At 48.2% G+C, this 24,875-nt stretch overlaps 1 protein-coding gene across 4 annotated transcripts in view; it reads right to left on the bottom strand.

The window, feature by feature from the left end:
- Window positions 1-24,875, bottom strand: part of PAPLN (papilin, proteoglycan like sulfated glycoprotein) — a 1,044,076-nt gene that overhangs the window by 135,867 nt on the left and 883,334 nt on the right. For all 4 annotated transcript variants that reach the window (XM_069638639.1, XM_069638640.1, XM_069638642.1 and 1 more), the window contains one exon: window positions 11,401-11,560. In XM_069638639.1, the coding sequence (XP_069494740.1) occupies window positions 11,401-11,560 (160 nt within the window). The remainder of the gene's footprint in view (window positions 1-11,400; window positions 11,561-24,875) is intronic.

The following is a 24,875-nucleotide window of genomic DNA, read 5'->3' as shown; positions in this document are numbered from 1 at the left end:
TCACCCCATTGACCTGAGGATTGAGCAATCGATACTGAAGACTCTGCTGTGATACCTTTTGGGAGAATGTTTATTCTTTCCTAACCAGAGAAAAGAGCACTACGGGAATACTTGGACACCAATCTCGCCAATGGAACCATTCGTCCTTCTAAATCTCCAGCCGGTGCCTCCTTGCTCTTCATGCCCAAGAAAGACACTAAGGAACTCCGGCCCAGCTTGGACTACCGAGGCCTTAACCAATGCACCCTTGAAGATCGTTATCCTCTACCACTCATTTCCGACATATTGGAAGCTGTTCGAGGTGCTGTAATCTTTACCAAGCTCGACCTACGGGGCGCCTATCATCTCATTCGAATCAAGGAAGGTGATGAATGGAAGACCGCCTTCAGGACACCCTTTGGTCATTTTGAATATCTGGTTTTGCCATCTGGCCTCACCAACGCCCATGCGGTTTTTCAGCGCTTCATGGACACAGTCTTCTCAGATATGCTGTTTCTTTTTGTCATTGTGTACTTGGATGGCATATTGATCTATTCCAACGATCCCCAAGTACATCAGGAAGACGTAACTTCAGTTCTACAGCGACTACGATAGAATAAGCTCCTGCCCAAACCAGAAAAATGCATCTTTCATGTCCAAACCGTTCATTACCTAGGTTTCGTACTGAGCTCCAAAGGAATTGGAATGGATCCTGCTAAGGTCGACTCTATTGTCTCTTGGCCAGCCCCTACTACAGTAAAACAAATCCAATCCTTCCTGGGACTTGCACATTTTTACAGGAAATTCATTCCCTCATTCTCTGACATTGTACATCCTATAGTCGCTTTGTTAAAGAAAGACATACCCTTCAATTGGTCTGTTGCGCAAGAGACAGCCTTCCAGGAGCTAAAACAAAGATTTACTCAAGGTTCCATCCTGGCTCAACCTGACATCAATAAACCCTTCCTGGTGGAAACTGATGCCTCAGATTATGCAATTGGGGCAGTGTTAAAACTAGAATTTGAGGACAAGGTGGAACATCCCCCTGCTTATCTATCCCAAACACTGACTCCCAGCGAGACCCATTACTCAGTCCTGGAGAAAGAACTGCTCGCCATCCGGCAGGCCTTTACTGAGTGGCGCCATTTACTTCTAGGTGGCAAATTCCCTCTACAAGTGCGAACCGATCACAGAAATTTGCAGATCCTGCAATCTCTGGAGTGCAGAAATAGTCGTCAAGCTCGTTGGGCCTTTTTTTTGCCCAGTATCAGTTCTGCATACATCACTTCCCTGGAACCAACAACATAATCGCAAATGCCTTATCCAGATGTCACGATTAAGAGCCAGTTGAGGCACGTGCCTTTCCAAAGATGTTTCCCGATACAGTTTTTGTGGCCCAGGCCAATTCCTTATTGGAAAATATCTGTGCCGAAACACCACATTCTGATCTCTGGAAGGACTACACCAAGGCCAACAAATGGACCTCAGTCACTAAAACCCACGCAAAGACTGAGAACCAAGTTTATAAACCTCTGACATGATACCTTCCATTCCGGACATCGAGGCATTACTGCCAATCTCTGCCTCATTCAGAGGCAATTCTGGTGGCCAGAAATGATCGACGGAATTAGGGCTTACATCCAAGCCTGCGCTGGCTGCAGTCAAAATAAGTGCGATAACAGAAAATCTGCTGGTCTTCTCCACCAACCTACATTGCCAGTACGCCCTTGGGAAATAATCGCCACAGACTTCATCATGGAATTACTTCCTTCCATGGGGGTCACTACGATTATGGTTACCATTGATCTATTCACCCATATGGCTCACTTCACCCCGTGTACAAGCTACCTTCAGCACCAGAATTGGCAGGAATATTTTTAAATCATATCTTCAGGCTGCATGGACTCCCTTCCAAGATCATTTCCGACCGTGGGCCTTAGTATATGTCCCAATTCTGGAAACATCTGTGTCAAATGTTAGGTATTCAGCGTGCCTTGTCTTCTGGATACCATCCTCAGACCAATGGGATAACTGAGTGAGTAAACCAAACCCTAGAACAGTATTTACGATGCTTTGCAGCCAAGGTCCAGGATGATTGGTACATTTTAATTCCGGTAGCTGAATTCGCTTACAACAACTCTGACCACTCAGCTATCAAGACTAGCCCCTTCTTTTGCAGTCAAGGGTTCCATCCATCGGTCCTACCAACAATCTTACCTCATTCTACCCCGGTTCCTTCGGTCGATTCCTGGATTAAACATCTGGTCACTGTACATAGGGATGTTAAAGACCATTTGGAAAAGGCCAGAATGGATGTTAAAAGACATGCTGATGCTAAATGGGAGACCTAGGCCCCTGTATGGAATCGGTGACATGGTCTGGCTGTCTTCGAAACTCTTGCCTCGACATCTGAGACCTAATAAACTGGCTCCCAAATATTATGGGCCTTTTTCTATTAAGGAGGTCATCAACCCAGTGGCTTATCGACTTCAGCTGGCAGAATCTTGGAAGAAGATTCATCCTGTTTTTCACACTTCATTGCTCAAACCCTATGTGCAGTCCACCAGATCAGCTCATCGACCTAACCCAGTGCTCGTCAATGATCAGATTGAATTTGAGGTTTACAAGATATGCGATTCTAGATACAGAAGGGATCGACTACAATACTTGGTGGAATGGAAAGGATACCCCCCCAGCCAACGAACCTGGGAACCGTTCTCCAACATGAATGCCCCCCATTTAGTATGGAGATTCCATCTAACTCATCCAGGTAAACCCGGTGGATCGGGGTTTAAGAGGGGGCATACTGTCATGATTCGCCGTTTCCGGCCCTTTTGGACTTCATGGTCCATAGCTCACTGCAACGTTGGATCTGCTATTCTCCCAACATGGCCGACGTTACGGAAACGCTGCACTCTAGCGTTTATGCATGACGCGCTGCCTCCTAGAAAACAGGCACGCCCCCGCGGCTCTGTGCTCTCAACGCTATGCTTACGAGTTCTCGGCAAGTGTGCTTGTAACTTTCTTCCTCCCGTCAGTGCTCCTTTTCCGATAGTTATCTGTTACCTTCCCTCCTGGTGCCTGAGGGCCGTTCTTTCCTCTTCCATCCCAGACCCTTGTTCAGTACTTCCGTGCTCGCAGCTTATCCCCCTGCACTCTGTGAGTACTGCAGATTTTTCCTGGTCCAGTGCTTCCCGGACTTCGCATACCCCCATTTCTTCCTTCCTGGATATTGAACTCTTACCTGCTTCCGAGGCTGGTCGCGGTCCGCACACTGGACCCAGAGGATATCCGCCCTTACCTGTACAAGTCCTGGGTGTCCAGGAACAAAGAAAGATCTCCAAAGAAGAACTCAACAAAGGACAAACAGGTGAGACAAGGGGCACAGTGTGACATTGTATGTTGGGTTGGTTCGTTCCGGTAAGTGGTTATTTGTGAGATATGGTGTTAGGTATAGGAATTGCTCTCTTCTCTGAGGCCGGTTCTGTTATCGTTCTTGTCTGTGGAGTGTATTCTGCAGTTGTGAGTCGTCGGTGGTGTTCAGTTGAGTTTGTTCTGTCTGCTCTTTGTCTTTCCTTTGGTCCAATTCGTTTTCGCAGCATTTTGAGTTTCAAGCTTTTGTTTTTGGTTGGTTTTGTTCGGTTTGTTGTTGCAGAGTTGGTCTTTGTGCTTTTGGTCCGGCTGTCTTGTGGTGTTGGATTGGGTGTGGGAAATTGTCCGATACAAGCTTGGGCTATGTCTGTTTGGGTGGTCTAGTCGGGTGATAGCACTAGTGCAGATCAGTCACTGTCTCGAGTTTGGCGCTTTCGGGTTGGGAAGGTCTACTAGGTTATATCGCTAGGGTATTCCAGTGGCTGTCCCTAATGTGTCTCTCCCTGGAAGAGACTTACAGCAACAAACAAATCTCTGTGGTGTGATGCAGGGTACTGTTCACAGCATCATCTCAGAAGGTCATGGCGAATGATCACAGTACCATCTCAGCATGGCAGGTCTAATACTTACAGCGCTGTCCCGATGTGGCACCTTCTAGAAGTGGTTTAAAGGCCTTATTGACAATTCTCTAATGGTATGACGTTGGCCAGTATTCACAGAGCTATATCAGTATTCACAGAGCTATCCCAGTGTGGTCCAGTCTAATAGTCACTGTACTAACACAGTGTGAGACAGGGTGATAATCACTGTGCTATCCTCGAGAGGCGCAGTCTATTAATCCTAGTACTGTTCTTATTGTGGTGTTTCCTAGATGTGATTTAAACTAATATCCACAAATCTGTATGGGTGCTGTGGAGGCCGATAATTACAGTGTTATCCCAGAGAGGCACAAGCTAATAATCACAGTGCTATGCTAGAAGGCAAAAGCTAATAATCACAGTACTATTCTATTGTGATGCTTTCTAGATGTGATTCAGGTCAATATGTGCTGATCTCTAAGGGTGTGGCGCAATCTAATAATCACAGTACTATCCTAGAAAGCACAAGTTAATACTCACAGTGATATCCTAGAACGCACAAGCTAATAATCACAGTACTGTTCCAATGTATGTAGGTTTGTTATGTGGCAGGGCTTCAAGAGTAGAGTGATTGCTCTACTCCCCACCCGTGCCACACTTACTTTTTTAATCGCTGCTGGTTGACGGCTGGCCATTGGCTTCCCCTGCTGACACCTGAAGACACAGTTGGGAGCCGCCTCTGTAGGAGCCTCCCTTTGCCTGTAGGCCCTTAGCCGCAGGGGCTGCAAAGGCAGAGGGCTGCCCTGGGAAGGTCAGTTATGACATGTGATCTGGCCTATCAGAGTAGGGGGTGTGCTGGGAGGCGGGAGGACAGGAGGGTTTGTGGATTGGAAAGGAAGGAGAGGGTCGGTGGCAAGCAAGATGGGGCGTGGGCCAGGGCACAAACATTTTCTTTTTAAAACACAAACAAGGCCCGGGAGGATCCTTGCTCAAACTACAATCACCTGGGCTGCTTAGATCTGCAAAGGCGCGCGCAGGCTATGCCGGTACACCAGGCCACACACAGGCAGGTCGATTCAGCCAATCAGGGGAGGGGGCGGGCTGGGAGGTGGGAACCCCATGAACTTCATGAACCTCCCCTTTATCCTGCATCTGGTCACAATCCACAACCCCTCGACCCAAGCATCTGTACACCCAGACGTCGCCTGCCCACCCTCCCACCATCATCCCCCCTCCAGCTCTAAGACCAGAGGAGCACTCTGGCGCACCAAACACCTGTCTCCTCAAATGCTCATCCCCCACTCAACCCACCTGAACTCATCAACATCCAGCTTCCCTCTAGCATCTATTGATAACAATCCCACACTCCCCATCCAGCCACCTCGCCCAATATCAAACTCACAAGCCAGTGGAGCTCCAAACATTGTGAGTCCCCCTCCTCTACCACGCCACCCTTGTGCCCACTGAGGAACTCACCACCCTCCCAACCTACCTCGCATGCTGCCCTCTCCATCCCCCTCAGCCCCTACTCGACCCCCACCCACAGACCTGCCCCTTCATATCCCTTCCCTTCTCTGAAAGTGGCGTGTCTCGCCCTCTCTAGAATGGTAGCTTCAACTCCTTCCCCCTCTGACCTACCCTCTCCCACACTCCTATGGCACCAACACCCACAAAAAGCAAAAAGAGTGTCTGGTCCTCTCCATCGTCCCTCCATATCTCACCACTTCTCCAAATGTCCAACCTCCCAGCCTTTCCCACCCCTACCTCCCCTCCTCCTTCTCCCAGTCTCCACCCACTTTCTCTTGACTTCTCACTCAGTACACCTAAACCCACAGCACCCTCCAGACTAGAACTAGAAATAACCCGCTTAAACCCCAACATCTCAAGTGATCCACTCAACACATGCCTATCTCGCCCTGATCCCCCCTCCTCGTCTCTCACACACCTACCACCGGCCGCCTACTCTTCCTGCCCCCCATCGACACAACCCTCTCACCCAGCACCCAAAATCTGCTGACTTCCAGCTCCTCCTCTACCCGCCACCCAGCCAGTCTCCACCACCCAGAATGATCCCACCACATCCCCCTCCTCAACTGGCACCCATGTCCACCAAGCACTCCCTACGATGAGCGTCACTAAAACCACCTCCCCTCACAAGTCACATGCACCCTCTTTAATGCCTGCTCAGTTGCAAGAAACAGACACAGCATCTTTGACTTCCTATCCTTTGACAATCCAGACCTCATTTTTATCACCGAAACCTGGTTCTCCAAGGATTTTGCCACAGTCGCGAACATGGCCTTCCCCCTGGCTACTCGCTTATCGCCCACAATAGACCATCCAGACCAGAGGTGGCAGAGTGGCAATCCTCTACAAGCCCCATTTACCATCTGACTCGTCGAATCCTAGGCATGCAACGCATCTTGTGAGTCCCTTCTGGTAAAACTCTCGCTATCATCGCCGGTTCACAGTCAAAGTTTCTAAAACAAAAGGCTTGAATGCCTTTTTCTTGACAGTCAAAGGACCGAAAAAAAGGTTTGAATTTATTTTTTTTATTTTTTTATGGGGGGTTCCCCGCCAGACCCCTGTTTTCTTTTTATAAAAAACTTTTTTTACATTCTAAACAAAAAAAATATATAAATAAAAAAAAATTAGAACCTTTTTTTCGATCCTTTTACTTTCGAACAAAAGGTCATTCGACCCTATTGACCGGACACCATCGCCATTCACCCACAGTTTACTACTTATCTACAGATCCCACAGATACGACAGTTATTTTACCAACAACCTCTGTGACTCAATAGCTACCATTCAGGTAAATCACCCATCTCTTACACTCCTGGGAGTTTTCAATAGCTGGTTTAATATGCCCAACAACCCCATGACCCACCCACTGGTTGACAGAGTCTTCATGCACTCAACCTCTCCCAACATACCACTGGTTCAACCCACTCAGGTGGGCACACTTTCAATTCGATTTTCAGCTCCTATTACCAGGTTTATATATCCAGTCCCAAACCTCTTATGTGGACAGACCACCTTGCCATCCCCCTTTCGCTATCCACATACTAACCCCTCCTCCTACAGCTCCCCATACTGACCCCCCTGGTCACAAATGCTGGAACAAAGTCAAGGTACTCCCAGACCTAGCCGAAGCCCTGCTCCTCCGTCCTCCTGCAACGCTGCCCTGTGGTAGACCCTTAACCATTGATTCCATCAACTCCTGGCTTAAGGAATCACCAATTCCTCTCACCCCCTCTCGCCCTGCAACCTCACGTAAAGGACCGTCCCCTAAATGGTTCACGCCCCACCTGAGGACTGTCAAAAAACAAAATAACTCTCTTGAATGCAAATGGTGAGCATCTAAACCTGATCTCAGCAGATCCATGTTCATCCTCCACCCCTCCACCACAGTAATCACAAATCCGAGATTCGAAAGGCTAAAAAAGCCTATTACAATAAACTAATTCTGAACTGTGGCAGTAACAGCAAAGAACTCCACAAGATCATGTCCGAATTTGTAAAACCTCCCTGCACCTCTGCCCAATCCCACACAATCACTCTGCGACTCCCTCTCGCTGCATTTCTACAACACTAATTGTCCTCGCTCACCCCCTACCCTACACCGACCCCTTGTGATCCCAATCCACCGGCACCCATTTTTCCAACCTTCGACTCATTCAAACCCATCTCCGGAGATGAGTTCTGTGACCTACTATCAGCCAGCAGACCTTCCGGGTTGCCCCTCGACCCCTGCCCACCTCTCTCCTGAAGGAAATATTCTCCTCTACCTGCACAAGAGAACATGCGAGAACCATACTAAATGACTCCCTCACCTCTGGCATCTTCCCTGAAGCCTTTCAAATAGCGCATGTCAAGCCACTTCGAAAACAAAGCATCCCTTGACCATAAGAATTACAGGACACTCTCCAATACTAGATTTCTCGCAAAACTCATTGACCGGACTGCATACTCCCAGCTCCACTGCTTTGTAGAATCTAACAAACTCCTCGACCCCGCACAATCTGGTTTCAGGCCGCGACATGGAACAGAAACCACTCTGATCTCTATCTGGGATGACCTCAAGGCCATGGTAGAATTGAGGGCTACACAGCACTGATTCTCCTCGATCTCTCTTCTGCCTTTTACACGGTTAAACATTCAATCCTCCTTGACTCTTTCCTTAGCAACAGGAAACAAATCGCCCGCCTCTCGCCCTTTGTCTCAACTGCTCGCCCAGTGAACACCAGAGTACCCCAAGGCACATGCCTCTCTGCTCTCCTCTTCAACCTTTATCTGACCACTCTACCAGGAATCATACACGCGTGCAACCTCTCTTGTTACAGCTACGCCGATGATGCCCAAATTATACTAAGAATTCCCGAGAGAAACACCGACCCGCCTCCCGACCTTGAAGCTTGACTCTGTGATATTGACCGATGGTTGACAAGTAACCACCTCCTTCTGAACCCCGACAAAACTGAAATCATGATATGCAGCAATACTTTCCTTCTCCCACATCCGCTCCCATGGCCCCCCTCCCTCGGCCCACCACTGCCTCCCTCCGATATAGTCAAAAACCTAGGCTGCATGATGGACTCTGGCCTAACCCTCTCCCACCAGATCAATAATGTTTCAAAATGCGGTCACTACCACCTCAAACTTCTTAGACGCATCTTTCCTTACCTCTTCTACCCCAAAAGACTCGCTGTTATGTCTATTGTTATGTCGAGACTGGATTATGCCAACTCCTTTACCTGGAAGCAGCGGCTTACCAATTCAATAAACTCCAAATGGCCCAAAATGCTGTCGCCAAACTCCTCCTCACCCTGGTACATAGAGATTGCGTCTCACCAGCTCTCTGAACCCTGCACTGGCTCCCAGTTGGACGAAGGGCCCCCTTCAAGACACTTTGCACTACCCACCGAGAAGTGCACAAGACCGGCCCAACGTACATACAAGAGAAGCTAAAGCCCTACCTCCCTTTGTGAAACTAGATTGTATGGAGAAGCCTGGTACATACAAGAGAAGCTAAAGCCCTACCTCCCTTTGTGAAACTAGATTGTATGGAGAAGCCTGGTTTGTTATCATTAGAGAATTATTACCCATTTAGGGATTTAGTGATCCATCATTCTGATTAGTGTGATATTAGTTATCCATTATCCACATATATGTAGCCATTTGCTATAGAAAGAGGCCTGTTATACATTTGAAGTGCCATGTAGAGACACATGTTATATTTGTAGAGACATGTAGCGATATGTTATATGTATTATGTATGCATTTAGAGACACGCATGAGTGTGCACTTAGGATGTGCATTGAGCTTTGAATATAGCACTTGCCATTGCGAGAGAGAGTAAATGCTAGAAAGCATGAGGCCTATGGCATTCTGAAGCCATCCTGAATGAGACAGGCAGAACAGAAGCGCCACTTGGTTCTGCGGAGAGATGTTATGAGTTACAGTGTACCAGGAATGCGTAAACAGTTTCTTGTTCAGACACAGATGTGACTCTTGCCTTAGTAGAGAACCGAGAAGGGATGCTGGCTTATTAGGCCTGCCTGGCTGGTGTCCGCTGACAGAGAAGGTGGGGACAGCAGGGAGTGAGCTGTTCGCAGACACAGAGAGATAAGGGAAGGATTTCAATGGAGTGAATGGAGGAATATGGAGCAAGATGGTATAGTAACACGTAACACAGATAGCATGTACAAGATATAATGTACAAATGTCACGATAACAAGAACACGCAGTAATTGAAAAGAACATGCAGTGCATCACAGACTTTCAGGCACTGGTCAGATTTAGAAATGCTGACAGTGAGAAAGAGAGTGCATTTTAGCTTAGAGAGACATGTAACCATGGAGATGTATGTATGTCATTTTGACACTATAACTGAACAGTAGGAGTGTATGATGGTCTCTGGCTCTGAGATTTTGTATGCTGGGCTGCTCTCTGAGATGTAGATGGAGATGCTCTCTGACTCCGAGATCGAGGGAGTTTTGGATGGAGCTGCTCTCAGAGAGGAAGTTTAGGGATGCATTCTGATGAGAGCTGATGAGATCGATCTGGCAGGAAGACCAGACCACTGAGAGGCTAGAGAGAGGCCCTGACTGACTGGCTGGTTGCAGAGTTAGCTGGAGAGGAGAGACATGGCAAGAGGGGAGTATTGCTCATATGAGGCCTTGATTGATCTGAATAAGACACGTGCTGGTGTGGATTGGTGAGAATTGGAGGGGAATGCTGAGTGCTAACGCTTCAATTCGGCTGCATTAGGCATTATAGATCCAGCTATCAGATTGCTTGCATTAGAAGCCTGTAAGGCTTATAGTTATTGCATTGCATTGTAGATTTGCACCCAGAGCATAAAAGGTGCAAATACAAGATTTGCATTATAGTAGTGTTTGCATCATGCATTGCTGTGCATGAAGAAAAGTGTTTTCATTGTTGAATCGATGCATGTGTTTTCTTTGTGTCTTATGTTTGTTTGTCCATAGTATAGTAATTTAGGAGTAACAGTGCACAATTGCCCTGAGATACAAGAGCAGGGGGGGCATAGTGATTCACAACCCTCGAGGTAGATTTAGCACCCTAAAATGAAGCACTGCCCTTTTCCTAGTGATTCCTCACTTGGCAATCACCCCAGCAAACTTTCTTCTACCCTCCAAGCTTTGGTCGCACCACTCAAGTCAGTATTGATTGCCCCCTCCCTCTCTGACTTTGCTCACTACAAGGGAGGAGATGAGGTGTGTGAAGTAGGAGGATTTGGCAGAACCCTGTGCAGATGAGGACAGCAAGGAAATGTTTGTAGGCTATAGTAGGTTGGGGATGTGGGATTTGCACCAGCATCACATGTAATGGTGCACACATTTGTTTCGAGAGTCTGGGTCTCAGAAGTGGTCCAGGTCTGAAGACAGGTGCAGGGAGGTGTGACTGTACATGCAGGATGGTGTTAGTCGAAGGGAGTCATAAGTGCATATATAATGGCCGTCAGAAAAACCATGGTCAATGAAAGAGGCATTAATATTGGAGCAAGCATGTTCCTTACATCATAAAGGCAAGGGACAAGAGAGTCCTGCTTGAATTTGGAGAGGGGAAATAGAGAGCAGAGGACTGAGATGTGAATGTTAACAACAGAGTAATCAGAGGGGGCGGGGGGGTCAATGGAAAGTTTAGAGGAGGAGAGTGAGTATTTGAGGCCAAGATTGCAGGTTGCGCACAGCTATCCGAGTTAAGTACTTAACTCACTGAGCTATCTTCCTACAAACTGTTTCAAAACTCTCTACAGTTAAACCCAAAAATAAAGTACATGTTTGTCAAAATTAATGCATTTGAGCAGATGCCTCCCAAGCTGACGGCTTTTACTCATGTCAAAATCATTAGGCATTGCATGCACCAAAACCTGAACCCAATAAAGAAGGAATCTAGCCAATGAATGATCCTGCTACTGCGCTCTAGTAGATTTTAACTTTACCTGGAGCCTGAATGGGCAAGACGGCTTGCCTCTTGGCTCACTATGGGGCCTGCCTGTGAAGTAGATGTTGCAGCTTCTTTAATTTCTCCAGTGGAGACTCTGTGTCTGCGGCCGTGACCTGGAAGAATTTGACTCCTTTCACCCTTTGATCGTGGGTTCTCTGATAACAGAAAAATAAATGAACGTATAACTTTCTGCAAACAGCACATAATACCAAAAATACCTTTTCTTTCAGAAATAACGAATTTAGTAGCAGGTAACAGCAAACATTTTAGAAAGAAATTCAATAAATAAAATGACAGAATGATTGCACATTGCTATACAAATCAAATGAAAAGTTAATATAGTTTATAAAATTAAAAAAAATAAAGTTACTAAGCATAGTCCCCTTCCCTCCGTACATATGGAATATCCATCCTATAGGGAAGGGACTGGAGTGTTGTGCCGAGCAATATCCTCCAAATTTTGATTGAAGTACAGAGGCAGCGTACACACATTAATCGTGGCCTCCAGAGATGCTGGTTCCTCCTTCCAGCAACACACACCAGCAGCTTTTAGCCCACACCATTTGGACTAACTACATCTTATTGAGGGAATGGGGGAGAGGGGTATGGAAGAAAAGAGATTATGGACTGGCAGTACAGTAATCACTGTGGCAAGTAGCTTTTTCTTACTACTATGTCCCATCCCCTTGCCTCCATCCATATGAAAGAATACTAAGCATGACTCCAGATAGGCAGAAGAGTTCCCATAGGCACACCTTCTGTAGAACAGCACCTGACATAGTAATAGTGTCCAAACAATAATACTTCAAAAACCCAGGGGTAGAGGCCCAGGTGGCTGCTTTGCCAATCACCTCCCAATGAATATATCTTTAGAAAGTCACGGCCGTGGCTTAACACTGACCAAATGGGAGAGCTTTATTCTGCAACCTGTAAGATTTCATAATACACAATACTAACCATCCGGTAATAGATGACTTTGAAACTTTCCTGCCCAGCTGGGAACAGCTAAAAGTGACGAAAAGTAATTTGCCCTTTCCAAAGGGATTAGAACTATTCCAATAGAATGTAGGCATATGTGAAGAGTACGTTCAAAATCACACGATGGAAAGAACATGAGAAGAACAACCTCTTGGTTGATAAGAAAAGAAGAAACCACATTGAGGAGAGAGGTAGAATTTTTTCAGAGGACCACCCATCCCTCAGAAAGATTGAAAGGCTTGGCTGCTGATAACGGTATAGCCTGTCCGATAGCACAGCGAGTAGAGCGCTCGCTTTGACATCTGTGCAGAACCTGGTTCGAATCCCGGCAGGGCCAAACTCAGCCTTTCATCCTTCCGAGGTCGATAAATGAGCACCACACACCGTGGGTAATAACAAGCAGCGCTCAGATACCTGAGGGTTCGTAGTGCTTTATAAATGCTAAATTATTATTTATTATTATAACACCTGAATCTTATGGATCTACCTAGAAAATAATACTGACACAAATAATTCCTTTTTCCAATAAAAAGAGTTTAATGTTAGACAAGGCCATGAGCTTGAATAGTGTGTCATAATGCAGATGACAATACAATAATGTCCCACTCCAGCTGAGGGTTCATACTGGTGGAAATAACCTTGTCAGCCCATCAAAATGATTCTTGATCACAGTGTTTAAAGTTGAAAAGTAGAAGTAGCCCACGCTTCTATAGGCCTCAGTGAATACGGGAGGGCTACTACCCTTTGTCAAGGAACCAGGGGCAGAACCACAATCACTGGCTCCTATGCTAGCTCTCCGAGTACACCTTTCTTGCCACCTGGATAATCTTCATGTTCTCCTGTGAGACCCTGATGCTTATAGTCAGCTCTTCTGAAAGTAGACTGCCAAGTTCAGCAATTCAGGGGAGAGGAGGAGAGAAGAACTCACTTTCCCTGCTGAGACAGAATCTCAGAAAACTTAATGTCAGCCCTTTATCCACCAGCACACTGCTGTCCGAGAACCAAAATAAAAGCTGGCTGACCAATGAGGAGTCACCAGAATGTGGGAAGACCTCTGGGATTGTTTCCATCTGACAATCACTTTGTAGATCACTAGCACCGGTGGAAAGGTATAAGCCACCAAGTATGACCAAGGAATGTGGAGATCGTTCTTTAGGAACCATCTCCCAGATGTGCAAAGCTTGTGCACATTTTGCCCCTCCCATCAACACAAAGATCCACCTCTGTGGTCCCCACCAACAGCAGAGCAGGGCTACAATCCAAGGATGATCCTCACATTTGTGGTTAGCTTGAGTCTGGTTAATTTACGCTACTTGGCATTGTTCTAGCCTGCACTCTCAAACAGATGTAGCTCTGAGCACACTCCCAGATGTCTACAGATAGGGAGCACAAGAGAGGGGACCTGGTTGCCACAGCTAAGTGATATAAAACGTGCATATGGTGTTCACTATCTGAATTAATACCACCTTGCACTTGACGACATATGAAGGTTTCAAACGCTGTAGAAGGCATAAAAGGATGTGAGCCCATAGTGATCACCACCTGGTGGGGTTAGGGTGCAGCCAAAAATTTAATACTCTGCATGAGGGTGCATGCCATTGACCACAAACTGAGATCCTTGTAAAGGGAACACAGGATGCCGATCCTGGCAGACTGGGGATCCCATAAACGATTCTTACAACCGTGCCAAATGTTGCTGTCCTCTCATCCAGAGCCTGGCAAAAGGGACTCCAAGCATTTAGGACACCATGCGGCCAACAAGCTTCTGGGATCACCAAGTCAAAGCTTGCCATATTGAAAGGAAGTGAAACACTGACTCCCTCATGTCTGCTACTCTCTTCTAGCCTGTTTCTTATATTTGTATTAGTTTGTTTCGCCCCTGGTCTTTGTTCCACTTTGTTTACACTCTCAAACTGGCTCATGACTTGTTCTCATCTGTGTGCTATTGTACAGGCACCCTTCCCGGCAATGCCTCTCCCAGGTGCAAATGTGCCATTTACAGTAAATTCTGATTGAAATTGACGTTACTGTTCTTCAAATAAATACAAATACATGTATTCATTAGTTAATGAATTTTGCATAAGGTTGTACATGTCATCTTTTGCCACTCAAAGAGCTTTTGTGTGGGTGGAGTGGTGACCTAGTGCTACATGTCAGTCACCTGATCAGCTGATCCCAGGCAGACAAGAGTGCTTTGAAAGCAGTGAACTGGCAGTGGATGATTGTGGGGGTAAACGTGGGGCATTCATTGCTGAGCACCCACTCCCCTGCCCTCCCCAGGTTCTGGTAAGTCTACAGAGATCTTCATAAATACTTTTCGAATGGATTGTGCCGTCCCAGGTATTCCTCATCATTCATATTCGATATCCAGCTTCAGCTGCTGAGGAAAAAATGTTTGGCAGGGCGCTGTGCATTGATGCAGTTGACTCGATGTCCCTCAAGGGCCTCCGTCTCGATGATGATGTCATTGAAGGTATATATAGGATGCACAGTGCCCATTGGCTTCAGTTCTGTTTTTCCACGTAAGCTATTGCTTCGAGAAAAACAGAGTGCTTCATTTGTTACTTCGCGACATGTCCTCTTTGTTGACACTGACTACCCCGAAGACCAGGTTCAAGGAGTGTCGAGATTGTGATTCGAAAATGTTGTTACCCGACCCACACGTATATGTCTACGGTGTCTCGGGGAGGAGCATAAGACCTCGGCCTGCTCCAAGTGCCAGTCTATGGCCGGAATGGCCCTGAAGGAGCATAAGGGGTTAGGTGGTAGGTAGAAACCCCTAAAAATCTCCATCTACCCCGACCAAACAACCTTTGACTGACGAGTCGAGAGGCGACTCTCCTAAGAGGAAGAAAGTTAAATGATCAAGATCAAGGAGTGGCTCCCACCACTCCTCATCGTCGTCGAGGAAGTCAAAAAAGAGGCACCATAGGTCGCCTTCTTTGACTTCATCGTCAGACACTTCCATTGAGAGGGTATCTTGCTCCGCTAAAAACTCCACACAGGCTGAATGGGAAGCATTTAGAGCCGAAATGCTTAAAATATTTCAACGAACCCACGGGAAGCCATGCTCCTACCGCGTCTTCCAAAGAAGCCGGTAAGGAAAGGGCTTGAGCTAAATCCCACGTGCCCTCATGCCTGGGACGAAGGCCTGATCCTCATCGAGAGCCGTTGAGGCCTCAACATGATTACAAGTCATAGATGGATCCTTCGAGCTGAAAACCTAAGTCGAGGTCGTCGACATCATCACAGCCTGCTGCACCCTCGACGCCAACCAAGCCCTCGACATCGGCGACACCTTCGACTCTGGCTGCGCCATCAACTCCAGCAGAGCCATCGATGACGGCTGCACCCTCGAGGCAAGCTGTACCGATGACGTCAACCGTGCCATCTAAACCTATGGTGCTATTGAAGCCAAAAAAGATTTCGACAAATCCACTGTTTATCAAACCCTTGATGCCTATACCTGAAAAAAAGTATGATCCTTTACCAAGGAAATCATATTTTAAGTCTCTCACCTCAATACCTCAAAACATAAGGAGAATGAACCTTCAGACAATGATGCACCTTTTGGTCTCCAATTTAGTACACCAAATGTTCCTGAAAGCTTTATTTCTGAAGAATCAAGGTTGAAAGACCTTTATGATCATTTACAGATGGCCAGTGGGGTACACACCTCACCTGAGCTGGATTTCGGAAGACCTGATGCTGGGGAGCATGCTGATGCTTCATATAGACAGCTAATGTCCAAAGTAGTGGACTATATGGGTGCGGTAGGCCTCCTCTACCATTTGAAGAGGATGATCTGATGGATATCCTGGATAAGAGTCCACAGATGGATCCAATACTGCCCTTTCATATTGCTCTACAAAAAAGGGTGACGGCAAATTGGGAGACGCCAGAAACTAATCCGTCAGTGAAGAAAAATCTGACCAAAAAATACCGCCCTTCCAGTAGTGACCGCGACTACCTGTCTAAACACCCCACTCCAGAGAGTATTATGGTGCAGGCAGCTACCGCAACTTCCAAGCAGGCAGCTTATCCCACTATCCCTCCAGATAGGGATGACAAGAGAGTAGACGGATGGGCAAGAAAGGTATTTTCTGCAGGGAGTATGGCGCTCAAATCAGCCAACTCAACATGTGCCCTTGCAAAATTCTCATTCACTCTAGGGGACTGCATTTCCATGGCGGCAGAGCACATTCCAGAGGGGGAGGAAAGAGATGGGTTTTGGATATTGTTAGAGACGGCAAAGAAGCCATGTGTGAGTCTCTCCAGTCGGGTCTGGATTCTGCTGACAGCATCAGCAGAGCCATGGCTACTAGCACCATACTACGCAGATTTGCATGGATAAGAAAGTCAGGATTTGCACCGGATGTGCAATCCAAACTCCTCAACATGCCCTTTGACGGGTCTCGCCTTTTTGGCAACAGGGCTGACAAAAGCCTTGAGAAGTTGCAGACCTCAAAGGCGGCAGCCAAATCTTTAGGTGCCTATATTAAAAGAAAAATCTTTTTTCGCCCCAGTGGACAGCCTTGGAGGGGTAGATCTTTTCACTACTACTCCTCTGTTGGAAGAGCGAGAGGAATGACTGGTCAAAGAGGCCAAAGAAGATTCCCTGGTGGACGAGGGAGAGGTGCGAAGCCCGCTCAAGCAGGGGCATCCTTAGCATCAGCCACTGCATCAGCCGCCTCAAAACCTCTCTGAGGTCTTGAGTCACAGATCACCAGTGGGAAGCAGAATGTCTCAGCATCTAGAAGAATGGTGAAACATTACTTGGGATGCTTGGGCATTGGAAACCATAGCCCAATGGGTACTGCCTTCATTTAATTCGGAGAATTCAGAGCAATACTGCCGGGGAGCCACTCTTTGAGGATTCCAGATCCGCTCTGTGTGCAGGAAATGTTAACCATGCTAGGGAAAGGCGCTATAGAATCGATGCCTGTAGCGGTGACAAACAAGGGATGGTATTCTCAATATTTCCAAGAAGGACTGAGAACTGAGACCCATCTTGGACTTGAGATATTTGAACAAGTTCCTCAGGAAGGACAACTTCAAGATGGTCACACTTTCTCAGATCCTTCAGGCCCTCCAACTCCAGCATTGGATGGTGTCATTGGACCTTCAGGATGCTTATTTTCATGTGCCAACCCATCTGAAGCACAGAAAATACCTGAGGTTTGACGTTGGAGGTACTAATTATTAGTGTCGTGTTCTGCCATTCGGGCTAACCTCCCCCCCAAGGGTTTTCACCGAACAGATGGCGGTGGTGGCAGAGAGTCTCAGGAGAGGGGGGATTCACGTCTACCCCCTACCTAGACGATTAGCTAATCAGGGCGCGTTCTCCCGAACAAGTCCTCCATCATCTTAGCGTGACCTGCCACTCTCACAGACTGGGCTTCTCCCTCAATTACAAGAAGTCCCATATGACACCTTCTCAAAAGCTCTAGTTCATCGGGGCAGTACTGTATACATCCTTGGGAAAGAGCTTGCCACCCGAGGGTAGGGCTCTAGACATTCTGCAGATGGTCACCGAGTTTCAGAGTGCCCTTCAGAGGTTGCTCGGCCTCATGGAATCCTGCATTTTTCTGGTGCCAGAGGCCCACGTGAGAATGAGATCCCTTCAATGGGCCCTCAGAACACAATGGTCCCAGTTCTCAGGAAATATGTCGGACCTACTTCAGGTTCCAAGCAGGGCCGCACAGGATCTCCTGTGGTGGACCTGCAAGGACAACATTCTGAAGGCAGAACCCTTTTGGCAACCATGGCCGGAGATATAACAGTAGTGACGGACGCTTCACTCACGGGGTGGGGAGCCCACACCAACGATCTAACAGTCAGCAGTCGCTGGTCTCCATCGGAGTCCAAACTACATATTAATCTTTTGGAGCGAAGGGCAATCAGACTAGCGCTGAGGGCCTTTCTGCCCTCTGTACGGGGGAAGAATGTCCTGATAAGGACTAGACAGTGGCCATGTAATACCTCAACAAGAGAGGTGGTGTAGGGTCAGTACCACTGTGCAGAGAGGCAATGGAGCTCTGGTACTGGGCAATTCTAAAGAAGGAATCTCTCTGTCAGCAGTTCACCTAGCCAGAGAGGGGAACACGGCGGCCTATGCTCTGAGCAGGCAGATCACAGACTCCCACGAGTGGGAACTATCTCAGGAAGTCCTTCAAGAGATCTGTTCACGACCAGTGTCAACTGGAAGTGCGAACTGTATTGCTCCAGGGAATTTCCCCCAAGAGGAGCTCTAGGATATGCATTCATGGTGGACTGGGAGTTTACACTCCTGTACGCGTTTCCTCCAATCCCTGTCATTCCTCACGTGATCAAGAGGTTGAGAAAGTTCGAGAAACGCATGATCCTAATTGACCCAGATTGGGCCAGGAGAACGTGGTACACAGATTTTCTGAACATGTCCATCTGCCGTCCAATACGTCATCCCCATAAGAGAGGACCTTCTCTCGAGGGAGGAGGGTCAGGTTCTCCATCCAGAGGTCAAGACATTCAGCTTTCACGCATGGTTTCCGAAAGGCAGAGCTAGAAGGATTGGGACTTCACGGATGACGTAATGGAGATCTTGCTTTTGGCCAGAAGGCCAGCAACAAAGTCTTTGTACCGTTGATGTTGGAACAAATTCTGCAACTGGTGCAAAGACAAGAATGTAGACTCTTTTCTGTGCAAAACAGCAGAGGTGTTATCCTTTCTACTATCCTTAGCCAATCTGGGGCTCCAGGTTGGAACTATTAAGGGCTATTTAGAGGCGCTATCCATCTTTAAGCGCTCGTCAGAAGAATGTTCATATTTCAAAATTCCACTGGTGACACAATTTTTAAAGAGGCTCACCAATGTGTTCCCCCCCATCTCCCCTCGTCAGAAGAATGTTCATATTTCAAAATTCCACTGGTGACACAATTTTTAAAGAGGCTCACCAATGTGTTCCCCCCCATCTCCCTTCCAGGTTCTGGTTTGGGACCTTAATCTGGCACTAACATTTCTAATGTGTACACCCTTTGAACCTTTACATTCATGTCCATTAAGGTTGTTAACTTTTAAAACAATTCTCTTGGTAGCATTAACTTCAGCCTTTAGAGTGAGTGAATTGCAAGCAATTTCATCCAAGCCACCCTTTACTATCGTCCATAAGGATAGGGTTGTTCTGAGGGTTAAGGCTTCATTTTTACCCAAAATCATTTCTGATTTTCACGTAGGGCAGAAAATTGTTTTACCTACTTTCTTTCCTCCACCTCATCCTGGCCAAGAGGAGGAGAGATTACATAGGTTGGACCCACACAGAGCTCTGAGCTTTTACATATCTAGGCTATCAAAACTTTGTATTGATGATCAGCTTTTCCTAGGCTACACAGGCTGGGTCAGGCTGTTACTAAACAGACCTTATCCATGTGGATCATTCTGGCAATTTCAGAATGCTACAGACTGGTGGGCAAGGATCCTCTTGAAGGATTAAGGGCCCATTCCACCAGGGGCATGGCTACCTCTACAGCCCTGCAAAGGGGTGTACCGATGAAACATATTTGTAAGGCAGCAACGTGGTCTAGTATTCACACATTCACATAACATTACTGCCTGGGGGGGGCGTGGCTAGGACGGCCATGTAAAGGGACGTGCTCCAGAGGATCTCCTTTGATCCTGTATTGATCCTGGAGAAAAAGTGCGCGCACGGATGCCTGCCAGCGCTGTGAATTAACATCGGTGACCATGAAGGTGGGGGCCGCACTCGGTGAACTTTTGGTGCATATGGGATGCACGGACACAAAGTTATACCCATTTGTATAACTGCGGGCCCGACTCGAAAAATGGAAACAAAATGGCCGCGGGAACAAAGGGATCATCGAGGGTCATGGACGCGCTGCAGCGATAACTGACGGAAGGATCGGACGGTACCTGTAATGGACTTCAGGATCCTGTTTTTAAACAATAGACCCGAAGGGGCCGTGGTGTGGAGAAGCGGAGGAAAGAAGGCGGACTGCCCGGGCCGCGCTTATGCTTTGCGAGCCGGGGGACAAGATCGAGACAGCAAGACGCCCAAAGAGGCGTGTGCCCGGAGCCCGAATGCGCATAGATGGTAACGGACGGGACCCGCCGAGCGAACTCGCGGCTGATGCTGGGCCCGCAGTGAAGTCAGACCGAAGTTGGAAGGTGCCCATGGAGTAAGGCAGAGACCGGTGTCACGACACCAGTACGTGGCTGGACACAGCCCACTATAAGGGTGAGGCGAGCGACCAAGACACACATGGGCATAGCCGCTACGGCCCTATACTGCCAAGAGTGGCCTGGTGCCACGCAGACCTTTGTGCGCGGGGAGGTGCAGCTGGCTTACGCCCGGACAACATGGCAGGATGTCTAATAAAGTTGTTAGACCCAGGACCAAACAGCCCACGATGGAGGCCTACACCAAGACGCCCCCAGGTGCGGAGGGAGGCAAAAGCAAGGAGTCCCCCACGACAGAGGCGGAGGCACCGGGCACGATCCAGGAGGTGCTAGCAGCAATTGCAGACTTGAAAGTGGCCTGGGAGACTAAACTGGGCCTGGCAATGAATGATCTGAAGGTGGGCTTGGACCTCAAGATTGGTGCGGTCCAAGAGGAAGTGAACCTGCTGAGACTGGACGTGCGGACCATTGCGGAGCGCACCGGGAACTTGGAGAAGGAGATGGCCCCGAATACTGTGGCGTGTGCCGCACATGGATCGGAGCTACATGCCCTTGTGCAGCGGGTGGGCAACCTGGAGGACAGAGCGAACAAGGCGGAAGGGCGGGACAGATGAAACAACATACGAATTGTTGGCTTTCCAGAAGGAATGGAGGGGCCCAACCCAACAGAATATGTGGAAACCATGCTCCTGCAGGAGATAACGGGTGGGGTGCTGACCCAGGGGTTCGCGGTTGAAAGGGCGCACAGGGCCTTGACAAGGAGACCGCCCCCAGGAACCCCCCCCCCCGCGATCGCTGATCGCAAAAATTCTGAACTATCAAGACTGGGAGAAGATACTCAAATTTTTTTCGGAAGGGAGGAACGATCGAAAGGGGGTCGGCAAAAATTACGGCATATCCGGACTATACGCTTCACGTACAGCGTAGCAGAATGAATTTTGGGTCGGTGAAAAGAAGGTTAAAAGAAGCAGGCCATCGTTATATGTTGCTTTACCCAGCCAAGTTGAAAGTGTTCTACAAGAACAAGTCCCCGTTCTTTGAGACGCCGAAGGATGCAATGGAATGGCTGGATATGCAGGGCCGCCCTCAGGAACCGGATATCCAGATGGGGGCTGCAGAAGATAAGTAGCACGCAGCTATGTCCTCCTCAGGGACATGGCTAGGACATTGGGACTTGAATATAGAGATAAATTAAGCTTGTGGGGAGTGCGCTGCAAGATAGGCTGGCGGGATCCGCTGGGCGCAACAACCCTAAATAGATAAGTGGGAGCACCTAGGAGGCATCCCTTGAACCCATTAGTAGTACACCTAGTTAGGTCACTGTTAGATAGGTGACGCCCTGCGGGGTCCTAGTCCTCGGATGCTAGATTGGACCAGACGCGGGTGGGCCTGAGATCCAGGGATGGAGCTGGGCATTTGTTGGGGTAGGGTGGGGGGAGGGGTTGGGTTGTGTGCAGTGGGGTGGAGTTGGGGTACAGGGGGGGGGAATTGTTGAGGTTGGAAAGGGTAGGAGTCGGTAAACGGGCCATCAGTGGATGCATCGGAGGGAGGAGTGGACAGGGAGCACACCGATTAGATGGCATCGGGTAATCTTAGAGTGGTGACCTGGAAAGTGCGGGGCCTAAACAGTTACTTAAAACGCAACAAAGTGATGCTGTATCTAAAAAGAATGCGTATTGATATAGCCTTGCTACAAGAGACCCACCTCACGAAGGAGAAGCTGGAGGTGGTCAGGAGAAAATGGAGGGGTAGTGTCATGGGGGCCACGTATTCGACATATGCAAGAGGGGTGGTCACATGGGTGGCACTGCACGTGCCGTTCCAGGTGCTCAGTTCGTCAACAGACCCAGAGGGCAGAATGGTGGTGGTAACGGGACTCCTGGAGAACAGAGAGGTGCACATCACCAATTTGTACGCCCCTAACCATGATACAGCGGCTTATTTAGGTCCCTATACAGTAAGATTAGCCCCCTGGTGGGTGGCGCGATAGTGTGGGGAGGGGACTTTAATTGTACCCTGAATCCTAGAATAGACAGGTCAGATGTCAAATCAGGGAAGCCAGCGCCAGCGGCTAAAGCGCTGGGGACAATGTTGGAAGACCTAGGTCTAGAGGATGTTTGGAGGAAACAGCATCCATTGGATAGACAATACTCGCACTACGCAGCACCACATAATTTGCACACAAGGCTAGACTATGTGTTTTCAGCTGTCGAGGTATTGGGAGAAATGGTGGGAGCGGAATATAAGGCTCGGGTATTATCTGATCACTCGCCTTTGGTCGTAGAGTGGAGATATCAAACCCCCAGGGCGCGCATCCCGACATGGAGACTCAGAACTGAGGCGTTACAAGATGCAGGGTTTCGAGAGGACCTGAGGGAGACCATCGAGGAATATTTAGAAACTAACACGGGCAGTGTACGCTCTGTGGGTACAGTATGGGAGGCGTTTAAGGTGGTGGTGCGGGGGGGTCGCTATATCAAAATCTAAAGGGCTCCAAGGGGGCATTGAATGGGAACTTCAGGAATCAGAAAGAGAGATGGAGGGTCTTATGCAAAATGAGGAGACTACCCGGGAGAACAGTGCCAAGATAAAAGACCTATAGTTAACCTGCAGTGGACTCTGGGATAGATTATGCAAATTAAATTACAAGAAATACATGCAGGGGGGGATAAGCCGGGTAGATTGCTGGCCTGGCTGTACAAGAGCAAGACCCCCCGCTCAGTGATTAGAGAGATCAGGGATGCAGAAGGCCGAACCCATAACACCCAGGAGGGAGTAAATGAGGAGTTCCTCAAGTATTATAGACAACTATATGAGGACACAGGGGAGGATACGAACCAAGACATACTGGGAACAATAGAGGAAATAGGGCTGCCCACCCTGGATGACCTAGAACGTGCGGATCTGGATGCCCCTGTTACCTCGTATGAACTGGAAGTGGTGATCCAACATCTGCCCACATGTAAAGCACCTGGGTCAGATGGGTTGCCTAGCAAGTTTTACAAGACATATAAGCAGGAGCTACTCCAGCCGTTGCTCGACATGTTTAATGAAGCCTACGAGCGTGGGGAACTGCCACCGCCCCTCTGCGAGGCAGTGATCATCCCACTTCTGAAACCAGGCAAGCCGGCCATGGAGTGCGGATCCTATAGACCCTTGTCCATTCTCAATCAGGACAGTAAAATACTCACGGCAGTTCTAGCCAATAGGCTAAAGAGGGTGATTGGTAAGTTGATACACCCAGATCAGACGGGCTATGTCCCTGGTAGGAATATCACAGACAACCATAGGAGGCTGCACCATATCATGGATTACACAGGGGAGGACACGGGCGAGTTGGCTATCGTGTCGCTAGAGGCGGTTAAAGCCTTTGACTCGGTGCGGTGGCCATGGTTGAAAGCGACCCTGAAAGGATACGGAATGGGACCTGGATACATCAGGTGGGTTCAGATGTTATATAGCACCCCGGTAGCGAGAGTTAAAACGGGATCCACAATTTCAGACAAATGGCAACTCAGCAGAGGGACCAGACAGGGATGCCCATGGTCACCCATGTTATACATACTGGCACTAGAGCCAGTGGCAATATGCCTGCGACAACAATACGGGGAGGTGGGGATACGTACGATAAGTGGCATGCATCTGATATCGCTGTATGCAGATGACGTGCTCCTTTATTTGCGCTACCCGGAGGAAAACCTGCAATATGTATTGGAGGTGATGGATCGTTATGCCACCCTCTGAGGCATATCGGTGAACCCCGTGAAGTCTAGTTTGTTCCCCTTGGGAAGGTATAAGAGTGTCCCGTTGGAGAGGCTGCCTATCCTGCAAATACCCTGGCAACCTGAGACATTTAGGTATCTGGGAGTAAACATTTATCACAAGATAGAAACAGAGCACGAACATAACACAGAGAAAGCGATCGAGGGAGTTAAGAATAGTATGGTGCTCTGGTCTAGATTACCCCTATTTATGATGGGGAGAGCAGCTTTGCTCAAAATGGTGGTTTTGCCCAGACTCTTACATTTTTTTGTAAATGTCCCGTATTTGATTCCCAGAAGCTTTTTCAAGAGACTTCATGGTATGTGCAGGAGCTTCATCTGGGGCAACTCTAGGAACAGAGTAGCCCTATGGAAACTACAGAACTCGTGTGACAGGGGGTGCATAAAGTTGCCGAACTTTGAGCTTTATTATCTGGCGGGGCAGCTATTGTTTGTGGCCAGGTGGTTGTCGTCAGAGGACTCGGCAGAAGCTAGACTTTTGCAGGGCGACTTGGCTTCATACTTCCTGAGAGAGATGGTGTGGCTACAAAAGAGTAAA

The sequence above is a fragment of the Ambystoma mexicanum genome, chromosome 14 (genome assembly GCF_040938575.1).
Source record: "Ambystoma mexicanum isolate Mex_15411 chromosome 14, UKY_AmexF1_1, whole genome shotgun sequence".
NCBI lineage: Eukaryota > Metazoa > Chordata > Amphibia > Caudata > Ambystomatidae > Ambystoma > Ambystoma mexicanum.
The sequence above is the reverse complement of the archived record's forward strand: the minus strand, read 5'-3'. Positions and strand labels throughout refer to the sequence as shown.